The following is a 26,766-nucleotide window of genomic DNA, read 5'->3' as shown; positions in this document are numbered from 1 at the left end:
CATCACTTGTTTAATCATTGGGAATGATTGTGTAGTCCAGCTTGTGCAATCTAAGGTGATCAGATGCTGGATCCTCTACGCCCTTGGGATAGGGAAGGTGCTGATTGCTTAGAGATGGCTGGAAGGCCAACCAAGAGAATCCCCATGCTCTTAATTGTGGAACTGGGAAACATTTAAACAGTCTGACAAATCCCAGGGTTTGCCATTGTCCATCAGCCTGGCTAACGGAATTAAAATAAAAGAAGACAAATAATAATTTTAGCTTAGCCGTTCTGGTTGCAGTCGGCAGCTATGCCCCTAAGGAATTACGTCATGAAAATAAGATATTTGTCATAGATTATGTGGGTACAATTGTGAATTGATTTGAAACTGCTATTACTGCAATGTTATTGAACAGAGAGAACAAGTACAGAAGGTTCCATTACTGGCCCAGAGATGCTATTCCGTGGTTGGATGAACTCATTGTTAATGACTGCGTCCGGTCTCCATTCCAGATCCCAGTCAGGGATGACTTTGGTAGCCGTCTAGTTCTGGGGGAGCTGGCCCTGTGTGGCATGGAAGATACCTGGTGCATTTCTCCCATATCCGCTCTGCTTTCGGAAATCAAAACCTGAAGCACTATGGACCTCTCCCACATACTCAAAGCCTTGCTGTAGATGCACCATTTGCTTTTCAAGCAGCGAGTCAGGGTCATAACAAAGCAGCCCATGTTGATGGAGGTATCTGTAAGGTTTGTGATCATGGAGACCAGACTGGAAACATAATAACAATTGATGGACAACCACTGAACTTTACTTCAATCCTTTGATGCCCCCAGTGTTCAGTAATAGCAAAAGATGTTTTTCAGGAGCAATTTTACAGAGCAAAGGGACTATCATATCATCCCAAGGGCGCAGGCACTACAGTGATGCCCTTACTCCGCTTCTCGGGGCTCCATTTGGCACCCCAGTTTGAAAGCATTAGGTCTGTCAGATTAAGCTATGCCCAACTAATAAGCGAACTATACTCGGAAAACGCCATTTAACCCATGTACTTACACGCAACTATGTTTATATACCGATTCTTGCTCTTGTTGTCTGGGTAGTTGGAATTATCTGATGTAATTCCTAAGTCAACAGTGCAACTCTGAACCTCCTGAAAGCAAAATAGAAATATGTGTCAGTCATTTTTTTCTTTTTCACGATCAGATAATGTGAATCTTGCTTTCAGCATAACCAACTATCATTTCATACAAGCTCTACCAATCTACCAAAATGCAGTGAAATAGTGCCTTACCTGATACAATTCTTTCAGTGTCTGATGAAAAATGAATACAAAAAAAAATATAAATCAAATGTCATGGCACATGGCAATGGAAATGAGTTGTATGTAAATACTGCATGCAAACAAAAAGGCGCAAGAAACAAGTACCATTCATGGAGTATGTTCCACGAATAAAGCAGTATCATTACATTGCGATCATACACGTCATGCACGTGAATGGTCAACACGTTCCGTGAAGGAAATCAACTGTCATGAATATTACCAAACATGAGGGCCTATTTGCGCACGCGCGCGCACACACACACGGTTGATATGGATCTTTCTGCTGTTGATTGATGAGCCCTTTTACCATGTACATATGTTGATTGTTTCCGATTGGTTATTGCTAAAATTATTGGCATTGAGCAGGAGGTGATGTGCACATAACCGCCACACTAAAGAAATAGGATATGATCAAATAGTTATATTTTTATTAAATGTATTCAGTGGAAAGCTGCTCATGACATCTGTGTGTCCAGCAGATTGTGCTAGCATTCAGACGTCCAGGAAATTAGGGAAACCATAAATAGTGTCACCGTGGCCGCAACGTCATCACAGGTGCAGCTGGCCAGTTCTAGGCATCATTCTCTCTTGCTCCACGGATGAGCCACCCAATATCACCCTGGCTCTTGCGTCTTCATATTTTCCATTGGAACCAGGTGGACCCCTTCTGGCCAGCAGATCCTAGACTTGCAGCAGTCGTCCTCTACAGACATCAGGCATGCCTGATCTTGACAAGGAACCGCCCCACGGCAATACAAGAACTTGAGAACTTTGTCAAACTTATATAAATACTAAACACGAAAGATGACCCAAAACTCCTGATTTATATGTTGTACTATGTATTGGTCCAGGAAAAATCACCAATCCAAAACCATCTGCAGTAGAACAATATGCTTGGTGACTTCTAGTTTGAACTACAGCAAGGAAGCAGTATTTAGCTTTTGATTGATTGATTGATATTTTATTTCTATCGCGCTCATACACAAGTGTTTCAGAGCGCGGCAAGGGAAGGGAACAGGGGAGAACAAAAACAGCGATCTTACCAGGCCCAGTGACATTGAGAACGCGCAAGAGCTGGTTGGGTTGGGGCTGGGCAGAACAGCCAATCACATTACCATATCAGGGCCAGTCCTGGCAAGGACCAAATCCTCCTCCCCAACAGAACACAGCACTCTAGGTTCTGAAATAACACAGCTATCACATGGTGTTGCCCAAATAGCTGTGCTACTACCACATGAAGTGTGCTCCTGGATGTTTTTTGCTCATGGTTGAGTTGTGCTTAGTGTTCAGTTTAGAAGATATTTGGTTCAATGTTCATATACATTTAAGGCCTGATTCATGGAATTTTTTGCACGGTTCAAGGTGACTTTGCACTGCTGAAAAGTGACTTTGCACTGCCGACTGCATTGCAAAGTCAGTGAAAGTTCATGTGGTACTGCAAAAATGAATATGCACTGACTTTGCACTGCAAAAATACACTTTGCACAGTTCCTTGAATCAGGGTTTCTGTCGGCAGTGCAAAGTCACTTTTCAGCAGTGCAGTGTCACTGTGAACCATGCTAAAAATTCCATGAATTGGTCCCTAAATGTATATCTTCTAAACTGAACACTAAGCAGAACTCAGCCACGAGCAAAATACATACAGGAGCACACTTCGATTTTCCAATATTTACCAACCCCAAATCATCTTAGTGGAGAAAGGTGCACTGCAGCCAGTAGCACTCAGGACAATCAAGCCCCTCATAACCACCCCATCAAGGTTGAGCTAGTTCTAAGTGCAGTCCAACGCAGACTACATGGAATGCAACATCATCGACCTGCACACTAAGGAAACCCTTGAAATGACTGAAAACGGTTCATAACCAGGCAAACAGCTGGGAATCTGAAATGGGCCAAAAAAGCCAGGCATATTAAGCCAGAACTGAACGCCCTCGCTGACTTCCTGTCCATCACAAAGAATCCTCAAAACACTCAGTCTTCTCCTCTCGGCACTTTGCAAATAGGTATTAAAGTGCATGCAACACCTCTTGATTGACTCTGCACAAAAGAGACACATTGGGCTAAGAGCCTGGGTCTTATCAAATCCCCTAAAAGCAATCCACTGAAATGTGAACAGAGAACCTTGTAATGCAAGTAGACATTCCCTTCAAAGGCACCCTGGCTTGCCTTGACAATTGAGCAAAACCACCTCATGTTTATAAGATCCTACAGTATAACCTTCCCAACTTAACATAAATTAAAACGCCATCTTACCCTACTGTAACTGGTTCCATGTGATCTTATTGAAAACATTCTGTCGAAGAAGAATTCATTGAAATTTGGTTTTTGACAGGTTAATTTTGCTGCATATATATGTGGGGGGAGACCCCCGGGACCTCCCACCTGCTTGATGATATGGTATTTATAATGTGCTTATACACAAGTGTTTCAAGGAGCGATGAAGCAAGGGAGGGGAAACAAAGGGAGGACAAGACAACGATCTTACTAAGCCTAGTGACACTGAGATCGCACAAGTGCATGGGAGAAGGAATAATGTAACCCCCCTACATTATTTCCCTAAACCCACCCCCCCACTTATATATGCAGCAAAATGTGTTGTGAATAACTCGACAAATTGTTCTTTAACGAAAAGTACTGTGGCAAAAACTCCAATTTCCACTGTAACTGTTGTAAATACGCTTGCCTACTAAATATCTGTTTTAAACATTTTCACCCACAAGCACTCTAATGGATCTTCCTGTAGCAGCTACGGCTTTGCAAAAGACATTAAAAAATGATTGTTTCATAAGGGACGGTTTAGACATTTTTATTTTCTTGCAAGTGAAAGGATGCACCAGCACGTCCCTTCAATTGCCTTAAAACAGTTGTGTGAGGTGCCTTTCCAGGCCTGTGCAGGTGAAATGAGCTCCCAGTACACACACATGGATGCTGTACCCTGTAGTATACTCATGACGCTGATGCATTCATGGGGCTGGTCAGCGCATCGTTTGCACTAATGCGGGACCACTGAAATAGACACAGGACTCCAGTTTTGTGAATACAGTGACCTGTGCATATCCCAGAATCATGCAAGTCAACAAAAGTGCATCATCTGCGTGACTTGCAGGATTCTTTTCATGGCTGCTCCCAGGTCTGCAGTCAAGAGCTGCAAGATGTAGTCACCTCGCGCAAGGTCATTTACCTTTATTAGGAGATGCATATTACAAATCTATAAACAATTTTAAAAAAGCAACGTATGTTTGAAGTCCCTTCGAAAGTAAAAAATATGACTCATAAGGCATTCGTTTTTCATTTCATTATATTGATTGCTTGATAGTGCTCAATAATTAAATTGTATTTAGTTAGTTAACATTTGTCAATCACATATTTTTAACCTTGCACTTTCTTATTATTGAAGTGACTCTCTATCTGTTTCAGGTAACATTTTACTTGCCTGATCTTCCGAAAGCTCTCAATTGTAGCAATGACTTAATGCGGACCAGACAGCCGACCGGTCTCGAGGCTATTGCATAGTTGTGCATTAAGGGCATCTCTCTAACATCTGCACTGGGAGTGCTTCGAACCCCATATTGTGCCCAGCGCTGGTGAGCCCCAAGAGTACAGGCTACTAAAGCCACCTGGTGCATGTGCATGGCTGACCCTTAGCTAGCAAAATGGAATAGGAACAGGTTTCGCTAATTGGCATCCTGGCTCTTACACCCTGTGGCCGCAGACTGACTCTAGGAGGGTGCGGCAAGTGCCCGCTATCAGGTACCACTTTATCCGAGTTAATGATGTTTCTGGGGGAGGTGGAGGTAGGTATGACTAGTCTCGGTGTGCTAGACAACTAATACAAGGAGCTTATACAAGAAATGTAATACATCATTTCAGTGGTGGCAGAGAAAACATGGTGTCCTGCCTGTGGTGGAGAATGCCCATTTCCTGCAAGACCATGTACATTATGTGTGCGGTGTGTTTACCTTTTTCTTTTATGTAACTTGAAAATACCAACAATATCAACAACAAACAGTTTGTTTTTCCAATTACATGTCTTCCAAGCGAAAGACTATTTGGACATCAATATATACGTACTGGTACCCAGGAAAGCAATATTCTGATTAAGTCGAGTACCCTCCTGAGCTTTGATTACCAAGGGAAATTAGGGATGGAAAAGGTTGGGGAGCAATTACAGTGAGGAATAAAGAGGGGTGGTGAACTTTGTTTCTTGGAATGTGTGTGGTTTGAAAAATCTGAAACTATATAACAGGAATGTGGGGGTGAAGACCAATCCAACTGGGTACCTGCTCCAGGAAACTAAGGCCACCACACACTTTGAGCCGGAAGGCTAAAGTACTTACATGAGTCCTGCTTTTAGGGTGATCTAAGGTCACCCAAGTGGTGGCCTAGAGATTGTCGTTGACTGCAGCCTGAACATGAAGTGTGGGGTGGTTCATGTTTCGGAAAGGCCTTATGGAGGCAAAATTAACAATGTGCCCTTCATCTCTGGTTGTCCTTGTAGTGAATATATATTGGAATCCGGCCAAGGTTGCCCTGAAGGTAATACAATAGAATTTGGCCTGTCTCTTGGAAGAATGGTTTGTTGGGGGTAATAAAAATGGTGTGTTCATTGGAGGGGATTTTAACTCAAATTGTGCAGAGGGGGAAACATGGAATCTAAAAAATGTAGTTCCCCATTCTAAACAGATAGGGATAAAAAGAGGGATGTTCTGAAATTTGACCAGATTGGACGGTGATAGATCTAAGGGCCCCCAATACACATGGCATAGGGGAAATCTTTACACAAGGACTGACTATCTGTATATTTCTGGAAACTTGAGGAGTGTATGTGGACTCCTTTGTGTTCAGGAGATGGGCTATGGTGAACACTGTTTGGTGGGATGTGCATTGGATCTCCCTTTTTTGGAACTAGAGATGAAACCTGCCCTCTCGTATGTTGAACTGGATGAGGGAGGTAAGACTCTTAAATGGAACAATGATAGTGAGCATAGGTTTATGCAACTCGCCCAGGTAAGCCTGGAGAGCGCTAGCATGCAAATACATCAGAAAGCAGCACTGGGAGATGGCTCAGTTGAACCATATAATATAGTACTGAATTGTCTGACAGGAATACCAATCCACAAAACCATTCGGCAATCTAACACCATGCATGTCTATGATGATAGAATAATGGAATCCAAGAGGCTTACGCGGGAATGAGTAGCCACGCTGAAGAAGAGGGGCTTAACTATGGTAGACTATATACTGAAAGGAAAAAGACCTGCCAGAAACATAGGAATTTGGTCAAGTCACTTAAATCTGAGGTCCACTTGAGGGATAATCGGTTAATGATGAAGGCTATCTGTAAAGGTAATGAGGGGAAATTCTGGGATGTGGTCAACCAGAAGGTTGGAAATAGACGTGTCCTGAAGGATTTTGGAGTCGGGTTGGGTGGACCTCTACACAAATAAATATGCCCTTAAGGCTCTGTTCAGTGATTTGACTGATCCTACCATGTGACCCATATGTGAGGGAGTCTGTCCATGGGTGGATGAGGATATAGTGTGGGCCACTGAGAAATTAAAACCTTCTCCCCCGATGTGCTAAAAAAAGATCTGCAATTTCGGGCTCCGGTATTAAAACCTCTGTTTGATTATATTTTTAGGAAGCATGTAATTCCCTGTACTTGGACTGAATCCATAACAATGCCAATCTTTAAAATGGGTGATGCACGTGATCCTAATAACTATAGACCAATAGCATTGACTGATGTGACAAGTAAGGCATTTGCGCTTTTGCTATTAACAGACCTTAATCAATGTTTGAAACACACAAATGCCCTCTCCAAATTCCAGGTTGGGGTCAGAAAAGGTATAGGTACCACTCTTAATGCGACTCTCCTTGCCCACCTACTATATTGTACCAACTGCAAAAGTAAGGGTAATACATATGGTAGTACCCAAACTGATCATTTACAATTGATACGATCAATTGTAAACAATCAATTTGGGTAATCACTACCAAACATGTCCTCCGCTCCCCATGTTTGGTAGTGATGGCCGGAGATTTGGAGGCAGGGACAGGAACAAAAAAGAAAAAGAAAAGCGGACCCTGCAGCGTCGGACCCGACCCGCTTAGGAGGGACTGATCCGATGCTGCAGGGTCAGAAGATGAGCAGACCTCCAAAAGGTAAGTAGGGGCTTGTGGGGGAGTGTATTGGGGCAGTGGGGGGTTTAGGTTTGGCCCGATTGGGCGGCAGCGAAATTGTCTTCGGCTGTGAACAAATGTACCAGGCCAAATCGTATACATCCATAAATACAAGGCTTCATTGGACATGACAAGCGCATTTGATTGTGTGGTAAGATCTTTTCTGTGGACGAAACTGCTAAAGTTGAATGTACTGTTAAAATTGGTACAGTTGGTGGCACTATTGCACAGAAATACCTCAGTACAGATAAACTAGTGAGGGTGCATTGTCTAGAAAAATAACAACAAAAATAGGATCAATTAAAAAAGGACTGTATTCTAGCTCCACTCTTATTCAATCTGTATGTTAATGATGTGGAACTATTGTCGAATGTGTCTACTACATTTGCAGCCAGGTTTGAGCCATTTGGGAATACACTGGTTAGAATTTGCAGACGATTTTATATTTCTTGATAGAACGACTCAGGGTCTGCAAGAAACATTATATTTGTTTGACCAATATGCAAGGGCAAATAACCTATACCCAAATGGATTCAAATCAAACATAGTTATTTTTACTAATTCGCCCAGGCCAAAGAACATGAGTTGCACATTGAGCAATGAACGACTAGAACGAGTAAATGCCATAAATTGTTTGAGATTTAGAGCTTCATTACGAGTTTGGAGGTAGCCATGCCGTATTTACTGGCATGGCTACCCCCAAACTCGGGTCCCGAAAAATGTGAATTCTGACCTTTGCGGGCCCAGTAATTCCCATTTGCGGGACCTGGACCCGGTACGTCCCCATTCCCACTTGAGCCCCCATAGGGCTCAATGGGAATGGGGAGGATGGTAACAACGGTCCCATTAATAACGAGACCGTTGCTACCATCCTGTTCTGCTAGCGGGTGCCGCTCTGCACGTCTGGTCTGACCAGGCGTACAGAGCAGGCCTGCGAGCAGAACTCGTAATGTGGAGGTAGAGTGATAACGGCGCCGGCAGCACTATCAGCGCCGTTATCACTCTACCACCAGGGTCGTAATGAGGCCCATAATCTTTCAAACACAGCGTTAAGGGAGATGTGTAAGAAGTCACTAGAGGGAAAACTATACCATAAAGGGGAAACTCTGGAAAGAGGTGCCTAGTCTTTCATTGAGTATTCCTAACGCAATCATTCGTCATGAAGTATGCCTGGTATCTCTCTGAACTCGTTTTTTATGGCGACAACTGACAAACTATGCTAAGATTATCTCACCAATGGTAAATTCGATATATTCGGATATGAATATAATTATGAGAGAGAATATTCTAGAATCGGTCAAATCTTTTAAAGCAAATATGCTTGTTCTTCTGATGGCAATTTGGCATCAGAAGATGACCTTGTGCACCGACCATGGAGTGCATTTAACCATGATTGGTTGATTACAAATGATAAGATCAGCACCCATTCCATATATGTTGGGTATGCTAGCTTTCCCCATAAAAGGGACTCACTGCTGATGTATCTGGAACGATGCCCATGTAATAAGGTGCAGGCTCTATACATGCATTTTAGATTAAACCAGATACATACGGGTCAAAGAATTAAACACTGGAAATCCAACAAGGCACTAGGCATTTCTAAATGCAGATTTTGCACAACTAACAATACCAAGAAATGCTAAGGCACTGGGTCACCACCTGCCCGTACTTTAACCTATCGATGACTACGATTTTTTACCGCTCCTATTGAAGTTGAATGTACCGTTGAAATTGGTACAGCTGGTGGCACTATTGCACAGAAATACCTCAGTACATATAAACTAATGAGGGTGCATTGTCTAGAAAAATAACAACAAAAATAGTATTAAAACAGGGCTGTATTCTAGCTCCGATCATGTTAAATCTGTATATTAATGATGTGGAAATCGTGGAATGTGTCTACTACATTTGCAGCCAGGTTGGGCCATTTGGGAATACACTGGTTGGCATTTGAAGATGATTTTACATTTTTTGATAGAACGGCTCGGAGTCTGCTAGAAAAATTATATTCGTTTGACCAATATGTAAGGTAAAATAACCTACACCCAAATGGATCCAAATCAAACATAGTTATTTTTACTAATTCGCCTAGGCCACATGAGTTGGAAATTGAGAAATAAACGACTCGAACGAGTATCTGCCATAAAATATTTGGGATATAATCTTTCAAACACAGCATCAAGGGCGATGTGGAAGAAGACACTAGAGGAAAATGCATGCCCATTTGTCATCACAAATGAAATATCTTTTTAATCGTGTCTGTAAATTCTAAATTCTACCTATTATGAAATTCTATACTATGAAGAGTAAGCCCATTCTTCTGTATGGCCTAGACATGTGTGTGATGGATTTGGATTCTCTGTTAGATACCATACAGGGGAAACTCTGGAAAGAGTTGCTTGGTCTTTCATTGAGTATTCCTAACGCAATCATTCCTCATGAACTAAGCCTGGTATCTCTGGGAACCTCTTTTCTATGCAGACAACTGACCAACAATGCTAAGATTAGCTCACCAATGGTAAATTCTATATAATCTGATATGAATATAATTATGAGAGAGGATATTCTAGAATCAGTCAAATCTTTTAATGCAAATATGTTTGATCTTCTGATGTCAATTGGAGCATCAGAAGAAGACCTTGCCCCTGATTCATGGATTATTTGCGCCCAAAAAAAACAGGTTTTGTGCACCATTCTGCCTTCAAATCCCTATTTAACTAATGGGCAGATTGGCGCACAAAACCCGTTTTTTTTGGCACAAAAAATCCATGAATCAGGCCCCTTGTATCTACCGAACCGGGAGTGCAAAGAGGAAGCTTTTTAATTTTGATTGGTTGATTACAAATGATAAGATCAGCACCTATTCCACGTATGTTGGGTATGCTAGCTTTCCCCATAAAAAGGACTCACTTCCAATGTATCTGAAATGATGCCCATGTAATAAGGTGCAGGTGCATTTTAGATTAAACCAGATATATAGGGGTGAAAGAATTAAACATGGGAACTCCAACAAGGCATTAGGCACTTTTAAATGCAGATTTCTCATAACTAACACTACACAAGAAACGCTATGGCACTGGATCACCACCTGCCCCTACTTTAACCTATTGAGACTATGATTTTGTAAAGCTCCTATTGAAGTGAGTATGTGATTAATTTATTCTGGGGCGAAAATGTGTCACTAATATTTGCACTGTATAATCTTCTTAATGCAATATTGGATCAATTGGTGTGAACATGGTAGTAATAATATGAATGGGATTGTTTTTATAAGGGAGAAATCTATGTTAAATTGATTTTAGGAATGTTTGTGCATTAAAATTCGGGAATGTACACTGCATTTACTGTTGTGAACATCTAGTGTGCTTCGATACATTTTACTTCTGAGTATATACATGTAAAGGTTTACTTGAAACCAAAACACAATAAAAAAAATAATAAAGAGGGGTTGTGTACTGCATGAGTGTGGTGTCTTCAGGTTTTCCGTGGATGTTGGTGTTCAGCTCGCTGGAGGACGTGGCTTGAGTGCGGGTGATGGTCGGTTATGTGTTTGTTGTGTTATCACGTTGCTGTTGGGTGCAGATGTTCTGTTGCCCCATTACTTGTATCCAGTCATTGGGTGTTGGCAGTCAGAGTGAGGGTAGGTGTCAGGAAAGGTAATTATTTATTTGTAGTTTAGTTTTCGGTTAAGGCGTAAAAAAACACAAGTGTATCAGAGCACCGTACAGCATTTCAAATCCAAAAACAATTGTTTCAGTAATATAAAAGCAAGTTCAAAATAATAAAGAAAAAACAGAAAAAGAAAAACAGAATCTCCCCCGACTCCATCTCCCCAAAATGGCCAGCTGATCAGAAAAAGAGTGAGTGAGTTCAGGATTTGTATGCTGTGTTTTTGCGCAGATGAGCAGGTTAGTGTAGAGCCGGAGAGAGTGCAAAGGTTGAGCGTTGGGTGGTAGTGCGCATACCACGTCATGGGTAACAACACACTAACAACGCAGTAAGCAGCAGTCTTGTCTGGAGAACACGGCAATGCATATCGCGGCATAGCATGACATGGTAGATAACAGTGCTGCACGACAGGTAGCATTTATCCCAGCCAACAGGGCATACTGATCTGTGCCGCTGCTCGGTAGACTGCATTGCCTCCCGCTGTTTCACACTGCAGAGAACAGAACCCATTCAGCAGGTAGAGAGCAGCAGCATAGGCACACATGCAATCAAGCAATCTAATAGGACAAACGTGCTGTATGCCAGGCCTCTGTGATTCGTGTGGCCGACTCTACATTGCATCACACAGCTGAGGCGAAACCCAGCGTGTGCAGCAGACTACATCTGAAGAGTGGTCGCAGTGGGTGGGAGGATTGGGAGCAGAGCGCCTCTTCTTTAAAAAAAAAAATGTAATGTACCTATACTTTTATTTTAAAAAGAAACAATTCCAGAATAGTTTTAAAATAGAAGCGTAGGAAGAAGTTGAAACTTGCACTTCAGTGCCCTGCACTGAACATTCCCTTAGATAGCAGGTGTGTCTGTTTGGGGGTTTGAATTGCGTGTGGGAGGGGTTGTGGCGATGGGGTGTGTGGGGAGTGGAAGCAGGCCAGCAGGGAACATAGTTCCACTACTTCTTTCACCAAACTTCGACCACTGCTGAAGACACAGAGAAACCAAACCAATACAGCATTTTCAGTAGACCTATTGCATGGAAGCATATAAACCAGTGCCATTTCTTCCCTAATTGCTGGCAACTCTAGGACAGCCACCTGAATAATGTAGAAGTTAATTTACAATAATTAACAACTACCTCCTATTAATAGAGGCCCACCATTGTATCCGCCACAAAAAGAGCACCACTGCTCAACCAATTTGGAATGAATGCGCAAAAGTGTTTGACCACTTGCCATTTTATGAAAAGGCTTGAGCCAAGTAAGCAGCTTGATCTGTATCAATAGGCTGAAATGCTGAGTAGCACAGCCGAATATTGTGATAGAAAGACGAAGATCCTACAGAAGACATTGGGGAATGTGCCAGTGAACTATCTGTGGGCGCTGTGTGCATTGTCTCCTGATTGTAAAATGAGAGCTATGTGCTGAGCCCCAAGGAGGAGGCCAATGGGTGGTGCAGTCACAACAAAGCTGCAGGGGTCCTTCTCTGGATCACACTGTATTAATCACTAAAGTAATGCAACTGTCAGCGGTGGGAGTGAAACCCTTTGACAAATAGCGACAGCAAGAAGACGAATGTGCCTTTTTGGGAGACAAAAGTCAAAAGAAAGAGGATTAGAAGTTGTACGTCAAGAGACAACTGGTCAGTCCCAAATGTGTCCATGGCAAACAGTGCAGACTGTCTTGCAGTTTCTGCTTCGTAGGCGAGTGGGTCACTCGGCGTAGGTATGACAAAGAAGTTAAAAAACTATACAGTTAACATTGCCTGAACTACAAGATAACATATGGTTGATTATACATGGGAAGAAGGCAAGATCACCAAAGTGTGTTGTGAAGATTGATGGAAAAGATGTTTTTTGGTGACGCGTGGGGAAACAGTATCTACTATAACTGCTGGAACCTTTAATAATTACTCTGGAAGCTAGTGGATCAAAATGCCAGAAGCGAAATGAGGACACATAAAGAGAGAAACAACATAATTGGATGGGTGCTTTGAACAGTGCTATGAATTCAACAGTGGGTTCACTGTGTTTCAATTGTATTCATCTAACACGGGATGAACTGCATTGGAGTACAGTACCTACCGGAAACCTAGGATTCTTCTGCCTCTGTCCTGTGGGAATCGAATTCTTACACTTGCCCTGGTGCTAGATATGGACAGACAAACAAATACTGCAAGTCGTTTTCCACGCGTTTGCGCAGCTTGATGTCTTTAGGCTTAACATCAAGGTGCTCCAGGGACAGAATCCTGTGTCCAGGGAGACAATCCTGTGTGTTAAGTTAGGAATGTACCAATAAGCTTCGGAAAGGACTTTTTACAGACAATGCACAGAGACTGATCATAGAAGTGGTAGAGGCATGCCTGTGGCTAGAACCTGTTATTGTGTGGTATGCAAGAGGAGTAGTGGAATTAATGTATGAATAAATCTTGGAAAATGGAAAGCTGTTTTATCAGCGGTTTGGCCCCAGTTACCCAAGATAAAAGATCCCATTGCAAAAGTATGTACAGGAATATTCTTTACCAACATAACTTAAAGGTATGCATACAAGTAGATAGCACACGCCACCCCTGGGGACACATGCTTAAAGAACACGTAAAACACTCCAGTGGCGGTTGCAGATCAAACGAATGCCTTTTGGTTTAGTGTTAGATTCTCCCATATTTTCAAAGACTGGTGAATTTGCTGTACTGAGATATGTATGGTTATCGCATTTCAGGAAAACCTGATATTCTTTGTATAAGTACACACTTGCCTGTTGGATCCTGTACCAGGTATGCTAACAGAAAAAAAAATTGTACTATGCCATAGGCCAGCAATCCACGGCCAAGGAGCAGAGTTCCTAAATGAGAAAATAACCGTGTACCGCCCGACAAGACCACTCAGATCAAGCAACGACATTCGCTTAGAACCAAAACCATACAATAAAAGAACATTCGGAGGATCATCTTTCTCTCACCTGACAGCAATAACCTGGAATGACCTACCAAAAAACATACGCAACACAGGGGATCATTTGGATTTCAGGAAACTACTCAGAACTTGTCTCTATGCTCCAGAACCAGAAGGAAACTACTAAGAAGCATGCACCCATTGGGAATGAAGAATTAAAAGGAGTAACCCAGGACCCCTGCTTAAACTTCCCTAACCGGAAGGGTGGGGGGAGGACCCCCCAACAACCGATGTCCACATTCAGCTAGTCTTCAGAGGAAACTTAGGCAGGTAAGAACCCCGCAAGGGATGAGAAGGGAGTAACCAGACCCTCTATCACAATCATCACCAACCCACGGTGGGGAACATGCCAGCATTAGCCAGGTAGACATACCACTTGAGTAGCACAGAGGAAAACTGCCACTCCTCAACCTGCCCGCCAACTAAGCGGCCAAACTACCACATCAAACACACTTGATAATCACACATGCTAAGCACAGAAACGCAAAGACAAAGAGATAAGGAAAACCTGCTAACCCAACTCTAAAACCTCAACTTTCTGCAAACGCTTCCCATGCAGAAACTCACACAACCACATCTCTTCACAGTAATACACACGCACTTCACCACACTACAGCACATAACCCCTCACAACAGCACATGGGAAGTCGCATCGACCCAAAAACTGCACTTAAGCTCAGCGAACGGTGCAAACCGAACTGAAGCTGCCAACAGGAAATTACAATTCTCACTTTCTTATCCCCACTACACCCTACTAACCCACCCACCCACTCCCCCCTTTTTTCACACCTTCCTTTTCAGATCCACCAGAGCACCTGGGGGCCACTCCGGTGGTGACGGTGCGCGATACAACTACCTTTAACATTAACGTAGGAAATGTGTGTCTTTCTCAGAGTGAGTGTCGAGTATTCAGCCCACATCATATCAGTTTATGGAATATGTCCTAGTCCAAGTCTTGTAAGAGCAATAGAGGATGAAGCTAGACCAACCAATAAAGAAATGTTGTACTTCTTTATGAGTCTGTGTGACTACAACACACAAGGAGTACAAAATTATACTAGGATTACGGAGTCCTTGTGAAAACTACTGAAAATGAATGGAGAAAGACAGGCTTCAAAGAAAAGGCACTCGCTTTCTAAGTATACAGTGAGAAGGTACACAGTATAGTGACTTTGGATACCAAACAATTGAGTTTGTGGGTGGTTCTGCAACAGTGTGTGCACAGCAGGAAACACAGCATCCATATGTGTGTGGCTGAACAACACTATTTATTCATAGAGAAGGAACACCTTGTGTATGAATTTGTGGCACACACATTACACATCTTGCTTATGGAGAAGAGTATTAACCATAAGCACAGATGTACCTTTGACACATTTGTACGTTTAGCTACAAGGTCATCAAAATTGCACTTCTACGATTATAAAAATGAACTACATTCCAGGTGCAACTGATGTTTGAGCTGACAGTCAAGGTGACCGCTTGAAGAGAAGACTAATGAAAAGGTCACTGAAGATGTAGAAGGTATAATGCCTATGGTTGGTGCAAGATGTTTGTTTGTAGTATATTGGAATAGTAGTTGCTTAATGCCTATGAGGAGGACCTTGTTTGGGTACAGTAATGGAACATGTGAGCAAGGATGGCCCAGGGAAAGGTCGTCTCTGTGTGATATACAGACGTTTGCTAAAGTAAGCAATGAGGTGTTGGCTGAAAATGTAGTGTTGATACGAGGGTACATTGTTAGGCATCCTGCAAGAATAAGTCTGGAATTCCTGAGCGAGGAGTGTAAGGGGCACAATGAGACAATACTGAAGAAAGGAAAATGTGACAGTAGTATTGGTGGCCCTCTCTGGTTAGGCGTGTAGATGTATATTCAGGAATGTGGCACTGTATAGATGTGTACATGTTATACCCTCTGGACTTGCAGCTGATTTGATCGGCTCTCAGATGTACTGTAAAATGACCATTTAAACACATTATTTTAAAACGTTTCCCAGGAGAGAATACTCCCCTCCCAACCTCAGTTGACTGGTTTTCTGCTCCCTCACTTTGCTCGGTTGTTCCTTCCTTCTTTGATGGGAAATATTTGTACCCTTTCACTGAAAAAAGGTAGACTGGCTGCAACTGATGCCCGATGTCCATACACTTATAGATGGATTATCATTACTTTCAAATAATGACGAGGCAGAGGAACGTCAATGTAATTCAATAGAGTGCAGATTCAAGTGGGTTGGCAAGTCGTCGCTACTCCAGAAACAATACTTTTCAAACTGTAACAATGAACTGCCGCTCTACATTTGATATTAAGGGGCTCATCTGAAAAAAGGAAAGAAAGCCACAGGCTGCAAAAGTAAATCTGCAGAGTTCTTCAATGGAGGATTAATCAGCTGATAACCACTTTGATCAACTTTGATGAATTCCGACTATTTAAAAATATCTTCTTACTGTTTACTCTTTGTTTGCTCCATCAGATAACGCACCAGTTTGACGATGGAATGTGAAGGATTGAATACCCTGCCCCGTCCTACGGAAGTTCCTTGCAGAAGTAACATGCCAGTTTCTTTGTGCGGCATGATGTGTTACAACTTGCAGAGTCGTTATCTACAATATTCCATGTGTGCAATCGCCATGAAGGAGGTAGGTAAGGGGGCAGTCTGGGATCTTAGCATGTAAGAGATACAACTAGGTGAACTGAGGACACATGTGTGTCTAAATTATAAGGTGATGCTAGTTGCCCTAGAGTGAAGGTCAGAGCTATCATCCATTGAAAATGAAAAAATGCTATGTCGAATAACCTTTGAGCCATAGGACTGATAAGCACAGAAAGAATTTTACAATCGTAATTTGTGGCCCAGGCCCCCAAAACTGAACAATTTCATGAAAATTCATCTTACAGTTCAAAAGGTTCCATGTGATAAGGTATGCAACTTTTTTTTCCCTAACCCAATATTCTAGGAGAGATATAATTATATATTATTACCCCCAGGCCGAGATATTTTGGGAAAAATGTTTGATTGCCTGTAGGGTGCATTTTTAGGGAAATGTCGCCACCTGGTGGCTATTTTCACAGCAACACTATTACTGGATACGGTTCAATAGGTATACAGGGGCATTTACCCACAGGGAAAATGTCACATTTTTGCTCAAATGCACAGCCCAAACTGCTGGGTGGATTTTCACCAGATAAGAAACAAGTTGGACACAAAACCCTCAAAGGAAATCCTTTGTTTGTTTGCTGTAAATCCAACCAGTAGTTTTTTGTAAATTTGGAGTCGAGCGGGAAGCCCCTGTTCCTAAAGAGCTAGTTATATCTCCTATGTTGCATTGCTGGTGACAAGGCTTTTCATTTCTGAAAACCTGCCAATACGCAATTGGAAATTCAAGATCTCAATTTGTTCTTGGAACGTGCCCTAAAATGATATAAGGGGTGTAGATAGGGTAGTTTTGAAGGAAGGGAGCATTTGGGTAGGGTAAGAAAGGATGTTTTGTGAAGGTTTGGGGCTTGGGGATATTTTTTTTTTTCCACAAGCATTTTTGTGTGATCTTAATTCGTTTTGAGTGGCAAAAAAAGGAGTGAATACTACAAAAGTGTAATATATCAATGATGACATAGGTGCATAGGAGTGGCTGTGGTGGAGCTCCAGTACATGGCCAAAGCTGTAACAGGTAAGCAATATAGCTAGGAAAATAAGGGTGCATTGCAACAAAAACACAGTATGGGCATTTCCACAGCACAAATTAAAGGGCCTGTTCCTTGGGGACCAGAGCAGAGCACAACTGATGTGGAATATAAACAATGCCTTTGATTTGGTGCATGTTTAAAGGGAATATTGGGTTCCCTCTAGACATGGTGTGTAGCAGTATCTCACGTGCAAAGAGCTTCCACTGTCTTTCTCCTCTTTTATTTTACTTTGTCATGCTTCATTGCCAAGGGATGAGGGTTCACACAGAAGAGGCAGGTGGAAATGAAGGTCATGGGAGTTTTCTGGTACAGAATAGTATTTACTAGTCGGTGGCCCTCACTATAAATCTGGCGGGAGCCGTGCCCTTATTAAGGGCACGGCTGCCGCCAGAGTTGTTTTTTTTCCAGCACCCGCGAATGGGCAGTAACCGGGTCATGCCGAGTTTGGCGTACTCAGTAATTGACCATTCGCGGGTGCCGTTATGGCCGTCCTACCGATCCCCATTCTGCCCCATAAGGCAGAATGGGGGTCGGGAGCATGGTTGCACCGGCACCGTTTATAACAGTGCTGGTGCAATCATGAGTTCTGCTCGCGGGTGCCGGTATGCACGCCTGGTCAGATCAGGCGTGCAGTCCGGCACCGGCAAGCAGAACTCGTAGTGTGGTGGAGAGGTAACAACGACGCCGGTAGCACTACCAGCGCCGTTGTTGCCTTTCCGCCACATTCATAATGAGGCCCAGTATATCTTGGGATGGGTGCAAGTTATGATTGGGGGCAGAGTGGGACAATGGATAATGGGGCATGGCATGACATCAGGATAGGGAACATGCAGGTGGGAGAGAATTGTGAAAGGGTCTGGCAAATCTAATATTCGGTGCGGTTTACAAACTTAGTCAATGGGTAAGGTGAAGAGGTAAATGGATTAAAACTAAATAATCTGCATGGGTTGGTTCCAGACTCCAAAGAGTATGACAGTGTGCTAGAGTTGTTCTATGCAATGCCTGTGGAATCTGCTGCCCAGCAATGCTTTTCAAGGGGTAGGAATAAGGCTCTGTTGGAAAGGCCAGCATAGGAGGAGGTAACACTTCTCTCAGATTAACTGCAGAATGAACCTGGCCCTAAATCTGGAGATGAACTTGATGCATCTGTTGTTTCTTGTTGGGATAGTGGCCTTAGCCGGGTTATGATAATGTGTTGGAGGTTTAACAGGGAAGAACTTAGTAGACTGGCCTTGTCCAAGGGAGGGTCTGGCCACTGGGGGAAGGGAGAAAGCAAAGAGGAACAGACAACAACGTGTGGCACTACGCTCTCCCGACATGCTGAACCCTTTCATCTCTTGTGTCCAGCTGCTGCCTTTACCCTTCATGATTTCCCTGCAATCTCCTTACTCCCACCTCTTAACTTGCTGCACCACCCACTATGTGCTGCCTAAGGCCATTGGCTCCAAGGCATCACCGCAGGTAGCTCTTTGGGCTGCTCCAAGTTCCAAAGTTATCTGCCTTGCGACTGACAGTCTCAGTCCCAGGGTGGCAATGGTGGTGTGATGCAGTCAGGGTGCATCATACACCCACCTGGGTCAGCTCTTTGCACCAGGTCACAGACTTTCCTAACGGCCAGGAGGAAAGCTCAAGCACAACATGCCCACTCTCGGATCAAGACAATGCCATGCGACACGGGTCCAGTACCACGGCCAGGCCGACCCAGTTCTTCATCCTCCTGAGGTCAATACATTGAATATCAGGAGTGGACAATATTGGTGACAGCAATTAAAAGAGTTCCTTTAAACTGAACGAAACCAGCATGAAGCAGTACATGTACAAAGGACTGGAAATAATGTTCTTATTACAGGATAGTTGTGACATCACAATTGGCGTGTAATGAAAACATGACATCACAACTGCTGTGAAATCAGTTATTACACATAAATTGTGACGTCATACTGCCTGCTGCATGAGCCAGCAGAGATAATTCCAACTGTCACTGCATCACTTAATTGAAGCTGTGAAAAGCTTTCAAATTCACTGCTGTTCACTGCTGGAGTTTAACACATGTGAGCAGGAATCTGCATGCAACACAAAATGAACACTTTTTGGATACATTTTGAACTATTTTTCTGCAGCACATTAGGAGCTGCATTTTTGCTTTTTTAAATCCAAACAGATTCCATATTGATTATATGGATCATCAAATGGAAGATCTCTTACATTACATTATGCAAGACACAAAGCATTTAAGGGAATGTCAGTGTCTGGTCATGTATCATAAGGAACAAAATACCCCTTAGCATACATATAAAGGATATTGCAACTCACCTTGGAGTTCCGTGGCCTTATTAAGGAACCCAGCCTTCTGCATTGTTCATCTATTTGGTTAGGAAACTCCTCTGCGACTTGCAACATCCTTAAAATGTATGGTATGGGGTACTTTATCCCATATATAATTTGCCAAAATATTATTATTATTATGTCAGCTTACTCTACTGTTTTTTGTAATGATCAGATAAATGTCCAGAGCTTTGGGTCTCTAGTTGGTACCTGCCTCCTTCCTGCCAGATGCGCTGTGCACCATGTGTGACTGGAGGCTGCCAGCCACACCGCTTTGCATCAGCAGCCTCCTCATCCTTCTCTTGAGATAGCTTGTAAAGTGTACTGCATGGATGGCGGTTCACACTTTGTTTGGCAATCTGTTTTTTTCATAATGGTATTGAGAAGACCTTATTTTAGAATAAGTATAAGCATTTGAATTTGGAGTGACTAATTGACAGTTTTGTGGTCATATATTATATTGGGATGTGTTAAAGACATATATATTATAGGAACGATTCTGTAACTCTTAAACATGTGCGGAAAAATCGTGGTATATTTATTGGAAAATTACATATTGGAATCTGAGCAATTGTAGAAAATTGTTTCTGGAAACTGTATCTAAGATTGTCAAAAAATATGCCATTAAATCTGGACAAATCAGATTGACCTGAGTGGTGGCAAACAGGATTAAAGGCAAATGTATTAATTGATAATGCATATGTTACTTATGCAGTGGTCACCCTGTGCCAAGGCTTCTCTGTGATTGCTCAGGTAACCCTGCAGGTGTGCACTGTGTCCTTAATATGTTTGAATAGGTATAAAGAATCCCTATTAACATGAAGACATCCTACTCCACCAACGGGGATATAGATATATGTAATACAATAAAGAGCAAGATGATACGAGTTGTTTACTTGCCTCCAACCCCCTCACACAGGAACTCTATAAGGTTTTCCAGCATCACTAGTCCTGAAAAAATGGACCGTCTGCTATAACTGATTTACACAAATGTATAACAAGTTTATTATTCAAATAATTCAAACTGAATTTAAACAAAAAACACTACCCTCACCTAACACAGTGTACTAAACATTAAAAAACAAATATAAAACAAATATAAAACAATCTGATGGGACCTGAGGGGACCTCGTAATAGTGCAGAGTGGGTTTAACGGCGCCGGCACCATTACCGGCACCGTTAAACTCATTCCGCACTAGTCGTAATGAGGCCCTATGTCTTTGAGAATAGGCTCGCCATTTAAGATTTGGAAGTGTTTCATTATCTGGAAATACATATCACTCATTAATATAGCAATCTTGCAACCAGTTAACATTCTGACTTTACCGAGAGAAACCGAGAAACATTTTCAGCGTTGTGAGAATTTAAATTTTTTCATTTTTGAGATGGATGATTAAAATGCTACTTTATGCTTTGGAAATATGGGGACATAAATTTGTTAAATGCATTGTGGTTTTTGAATCTAAACTCCTAAGAAAACTACTACGTTTGCCTCCAAATGTTAGTGTTGAATAGCTGTACCTAGAGTTTAACATCAAAGGCATTTGGTACACATACATCTGTCAATGTGTTTTGTTCTATGAAAAAGCAGTGACTCTATCCACCGACACAATCTTTGCCCCATATGTAAAAGCGTATCTTAGTCTTGAAGGGAATGTGTTGATTGGTACTATTGGTACTATACAAAGACTTCATCACACATGGTCATTGGGGTGTGTCCCAGGTACCATGTCACTGTTGGCCTTCAAAATTAGACTAAAGAGAAAAGTGTATGATCTCTGGCATGAGCAAAATATTGTAAACTTGGCATCAAAATGTTTTAGTGGAGGCTACTTGGACGAGTATTTAAATCGAGATACGCCAACTAAATATATCCTAGCCTATCCTAGTACAGGTACCTTTCAATCCTATTTAATAATGAAATTTAACATCACAGAAGCTCTAGAGACAAAGGGCCAGAGTATGGGAATTCCACACACCCTAAGAAACTGTCGTCTCTGTGGAGACAATGTTGTTGAGTCACTATACCATCTTATTATGTGTTGTGAAAGTCTTATGAATTGAGAACCGTATGTTTTAAAGCCTACAAAAATGGAATTTTGATGTCAGAGATTTCTGATCTGTGGATGACTTTTATGAGTGGAAATGATATTAATTTGATTTATTTTATTGTTGTATTTTACTTGCAGATTGTGGCAATTTTAAAACGTATTGAATGATATATATTGGAAATGTAAATGTTTTTAGGTTTTTGCATTAATGTTGTTTGTTTATGCGTTATACAAAGCCTTTTGGCTAGATGTATATCTAACAATAAATACATAAATAAATAAATAAATAAATAAAATAAATACCACACCATCTCTACCTTGTCTTTACTTGATAGGGCCTAAATGTAAATTCATCCACTAAGAATTTGGCCTGTTTTCAAACCCTACGTGACCACAATAAACGAACCAGTATCCAATGAAATGTTTGTTTTAAAACAGAAGAGGAGGTGGGAATTCATTTTTGCTGAGATTACACGTTACTATTGGACTGATAATATCCAATAGCATTGTCTCTTTACATTTGCACTCCATGCTGATCACAATTGATTTACTTCCCCCATTTTACTCCTTTCCACCCTAAATACTCTGAGAGAATAAAACTAAAGACTACTGCAGACCTGGTTGGATCTCCTTTTCAAGAAATCCTGCTACATTTCTGCTATTCCCCAATATGGGATCATTCAATTTAGGAGGACATCTTCTTTGCACAAAATTAGAAACAGCATACAGATATAAAACCCAGATACCTTGTGATTTGTTGGAGAATAGTCTTGACACATAAGGCTTGGCAAGGTGACAAGGCTTTCACATAACTTCTAGCACAAGACGTTTGGTGATGGTGGTCAGATGGCATGGGGTCAATGGTGAAGAGCATTGTGTGAAGGCACTTAGAACACAGCGATAAGGAAATGGGTCACACTATAAGGCACAACTAGTGAAAGTACTGATATGAGGAGATGATGCTTGGAGCATAATATGGAAGAATAATATTACCCTAGACAGCATGTGGGCATAGGCGTATTGGTATTAGCGTTCAGGTATGAACATGTTAATGATGAAAATGGTTTAAGGGTCAATGGTAATATTATTGGAATGTATAATAATACTTGCATAACAAGGTGCATGGATTTCCTTTTTTGTGTCTCCCTCTCCTTTCTTTCTACCTTTCTGGTTCATTTCCCTGGTGCTTATGTTTAACTTTATTGGCTCAATTGTTTGAACATGGATACTTGGTGATGTGTTTCATCATTGTGGGGATATGTGAAAAATATGTAATAGTATATTAAAATTAATATTAATGTAATTTTAATGGACTATGTAATATAATGATCAATGTACATTTTGATAGTACCGCAATACAGCCCTAAGGAAAACCTGCGAAAGGTTGAATCACGTGTCGGGTGTACTAAGCACAAACGTGCTTCAATAAATGACACATACCTATACAATCTGGAGGTGGAAATCTCGAATCATTATGTATTACTCAACTGTTTGTGGTATTGGCGCAAGTGCAAGGTTGGACAATTTAGAACTATATTTTGCTTTTGATGCTTGGAGGTTGAGCCTTGTATCCAACATTACCCTTAGCTAGGCAACCACCCCACTATAAAGGAAAACATATAATTTAATAATGGCATACTAAATAGAGGTTTGGTAGACGTTCTGACTGGGCGCAACCTACTTTTTTCGTATACTAGTATGTGTTGATATCTTTTCACAGGTATGAAGTGGCTGCAGGCACATATTTTGAACATGCGTTGTGTACAGACGAATTATTCTTTCAGTGTTATGCAGCTGACTGGGAGTTAGTGGTGTAAGAAATTCTTAGTGAGTTTAAATGAAAGCCACTGAATTAAACTTGGCATTTTTCAGCTTAATTTTTAAATTATCTGAACTTTGTACCCTCTCAGTAGGTTGTATCAGCTGAAATAACATGTAATGATATATTTTATTGAACAAAAAGGTGTGTTGCAGTTTGCCATTGAGAACGAAAATATGTAATTAAAGAAATTACATGATGTTCCCAAATGTTTCTTTCGCATTAAGGAAAGTTTGGAATAATTGCTAAATGGCAGAGCACAGGGTGTGTATATATGTATATTTTCACTTTCTATGATCACCTGCCCTGCAGCCCTCCATGAACATTTAACAAATACTTCCACATTAACTGACTCAATTTTAAAAGCAATACTGCAGGTTAAATGTTATTATGGTTAGCATTTGTCTAATGCTCTACAAATTTATACAGTTGCGCTCAACTATCGAGCTCTGTGACACTAAACAACAAAGACTTTGAGTGCAGCGACCGTGAACAAAGTTGCATAAACTGACATAATGTCGACAGATGTCACCTAAGAATCCAGATGGTGTAAACAGCATGCTAGCATCCAAAAGGGAAGTGTTTTAGATTTGGCTTTATATGCAAGAAAGAAACAAGTGGCTGCCCAAATGCAAACATCGAAGGGGGTTTGAATCAAAAGTAGCCGTCAAGACCAACAAAAATGAAGACGGGTCATTGCATGCTGTAGGCGTTGGAATTGATGGTTAGTTCAAGAGTCTTGGGTAAGAGGAATGGTGTTATCTGGGGTTAGGGGTGCCTTCTGAAAGTCATGAACAAGTGGTGTAGTTAATGAGTACACAGTTTAAGCAGGTATCAACAAACGGGCTACCATTGCTGTTTCCATAATAAATTGATAATTACGTTTTCCGGTGAAATCTCAGGACAAAATATTACTTGTGATTTATGACCTCAGGATAGAGTATTAGACATAACCAACCTATCTCTTGCAATGAATTTGATTAATAAAATAAAAATCAGAATTTTTTGGTGGTTCAGGCGAGTATTCTACAAAGAGCCAGATGACCTCCAAATTCTTAAAACTCTGATGAGATTGGGGAAGCGAGGCACACATAGGTATTAGGGATCTACGTTAAAACAACATATCCGAAAACTGCGTGGCTAACTACTACAAAGGCCAAAGCTTTGCATACAAAAATCTAGAATTCCCGATTTCCCACCACCCGTCACCCATTTCCCCTTCCATACTCCCGCGGCCCTCTGCTTGTAATGCTCCTCTCCCTTTGGCGTCGGTTCCGTGTCCTATTTATGGGGCGGAACTTCCGCTGCAGAATCTCTTTTCTTTTGAATTTTCATTAATGTCCCCAGCAATTCGCGTAATGGATGCGGGGGACACCACTGCAACCCCCAAACCTATAATGCTGAAAAAGGGGAGCAACTCCTCTTGTTCAGCATTATAGGATTTGCTGTAATTCTTCATGCCGAATGTGCAGTAAATGCAGGTTCAGCATTATTTAGCTCAATAATTTTGCCCGAACCTATGTATTTGGAGATAATCTAAAAAAACAAAAATAAAAAACGTAAGTGAGCCAAATAAATTAATATATAGTCCCGGTAGCATTCAAACAGATTGCCCTTGGAATTAATTTCTAGGATGCGTGTGTGGTTGATGATGGTACCTTGGAATGGTTCATTGTCATCCAACATAAGTCAAAGAAGGAAATGAAGTTTAACAGGAAGATCTTTTAAATCAACCAAGTATGGATTCCCTGAGCATAAATGCAGGTGCAGTACTTGCTACTGACATTTCAAATGTTATCCAGCAAGAGATGCACCTTTTGCTCCAATACAAGGTCAGTTGTCTGGTGAGGGACCACCGGTTGATTTATTAATTTTTTCCCATCGCCAATTCGGCCTACACAGAAACTAATGGCATCTCTCCACTCTCTGTATTGCAGGGCGCCAGTTAGAAACCATGATGGCCATATGCAAGGTTTTGACTAAGCCAAATGCATGGCGACACATGAAGATGTGTTAACACGTATCTACATTTCTATGGGCATCATGGTTACGGTGCCAGTTGTGAAGTGGTTTGAATGTTCACCTCAGATTAAGTAGCACGCAAGGAAGTTGGCTTTGAATCCCGCTTCGTCCAATGCCTTTTTCAATTGCCCTTATTTATGTTAATCTTTTCTTTTGTTGCTTATGTAAAACATACACAATGTAGGCAGTTTACGATCAAAGCTTATGTCCACTTTGTGCAGGAATTTCCCTGACAGCTTGATGGCCGAGGGGATCTGTGCTGTGCTTTCTGATGCTGGTCATCTTTAGTTCTTCTGGGGATCAAAACGGCACACGTTAGCCCCTTGACAACAATGAGTGATCTTTTTAAATAGTCTGTCAGTGGATCAAAGTGCATAGGTTTGGACGCTCCTTGACATCCAACAACGCTTTTAATTCTCTCGTCACAAACAGTCACACTTTTTAATTACTTCAGAATTAAATTAACTTGCTTCCTTACTGAAATGTGCATTATTGCTTGAACTGCATTTGTTCAGCTATTTCCTTTGGATTTTGGGTTTGGTTTGGTTCATGTCAACTCCATTACTACTCCCTTAGCACATTACACTTCTGAATGAGCTAGTGGCATTTCTTATTGGAATCTGCTACTTTTCAGGCTGTCTTTTGCATATTTTTTGCTGTGGGGTAAGCTTTCCACACTGCCTCTGCTCTCTTACAAGTTGTCCTCGTCATTTCATGTGGGCAATTTGACCTTCTCAGAATGAAAACATGTCACTAAGGTCAAGTGTT

At 41.6% G+C, this 26,766-nt stretch overlaps 1 protein-coding gene across 8 annotated transcripts in view; it reads right to left on the bottom strand.

Moving 5' to 3' along the window:
• The window catches only part of PTPRZ1 (protein tyrosine phosphatase receptor type Z1), a 949,709-nt gene that overhangs the window by 159,365 nt on the left and 763,578 nt on the right, over positions 1-26,766 (bottom strand). For 7 of the 8 annotated variants that reach the window (XM_069629084.1, XM_069629086.1, XM_069629087.1 and 4 more), the window contains 2 exons: positions 1,276-1,296; positions 1,038-1,134 (listed from right to left, as the gene is read on the bottom strand). In XM_069629084.1, the coding sequence (XP_069485185.1) occupies positions 1,038-1,134; positions 1,276-1,296 (118 nt within the window). The remainder of the gene's footprint in view (positions 1-1,037; positions 1,135-1,275; positions 1,297-26,766) is intronic. The other variant, XM_069629085.1, reaches the window with a different exon arrangement.

Source organism: Ambystoma mexicanum, chromosome 12 (assembly GCF_040938575.1).
Source record: "Ambystoma mexicanum isolate Mex_15411 chromosome 12, UKY_AmexF1_1, whole genome shotgun sequence".
In the NCBI taxonomy this organism is placed as follows: Eukaryota; Metazoa; Chordata; class Amphibia; order Caudata; family Ambystomatidae; genus Ambystoma; species Ambystoma mexicanum.
The sequence above is the reverse complement of the archived record's forward strand: the minus strand, read 5'-3'. Positions and strand labels throughout refer to the sequence as shown.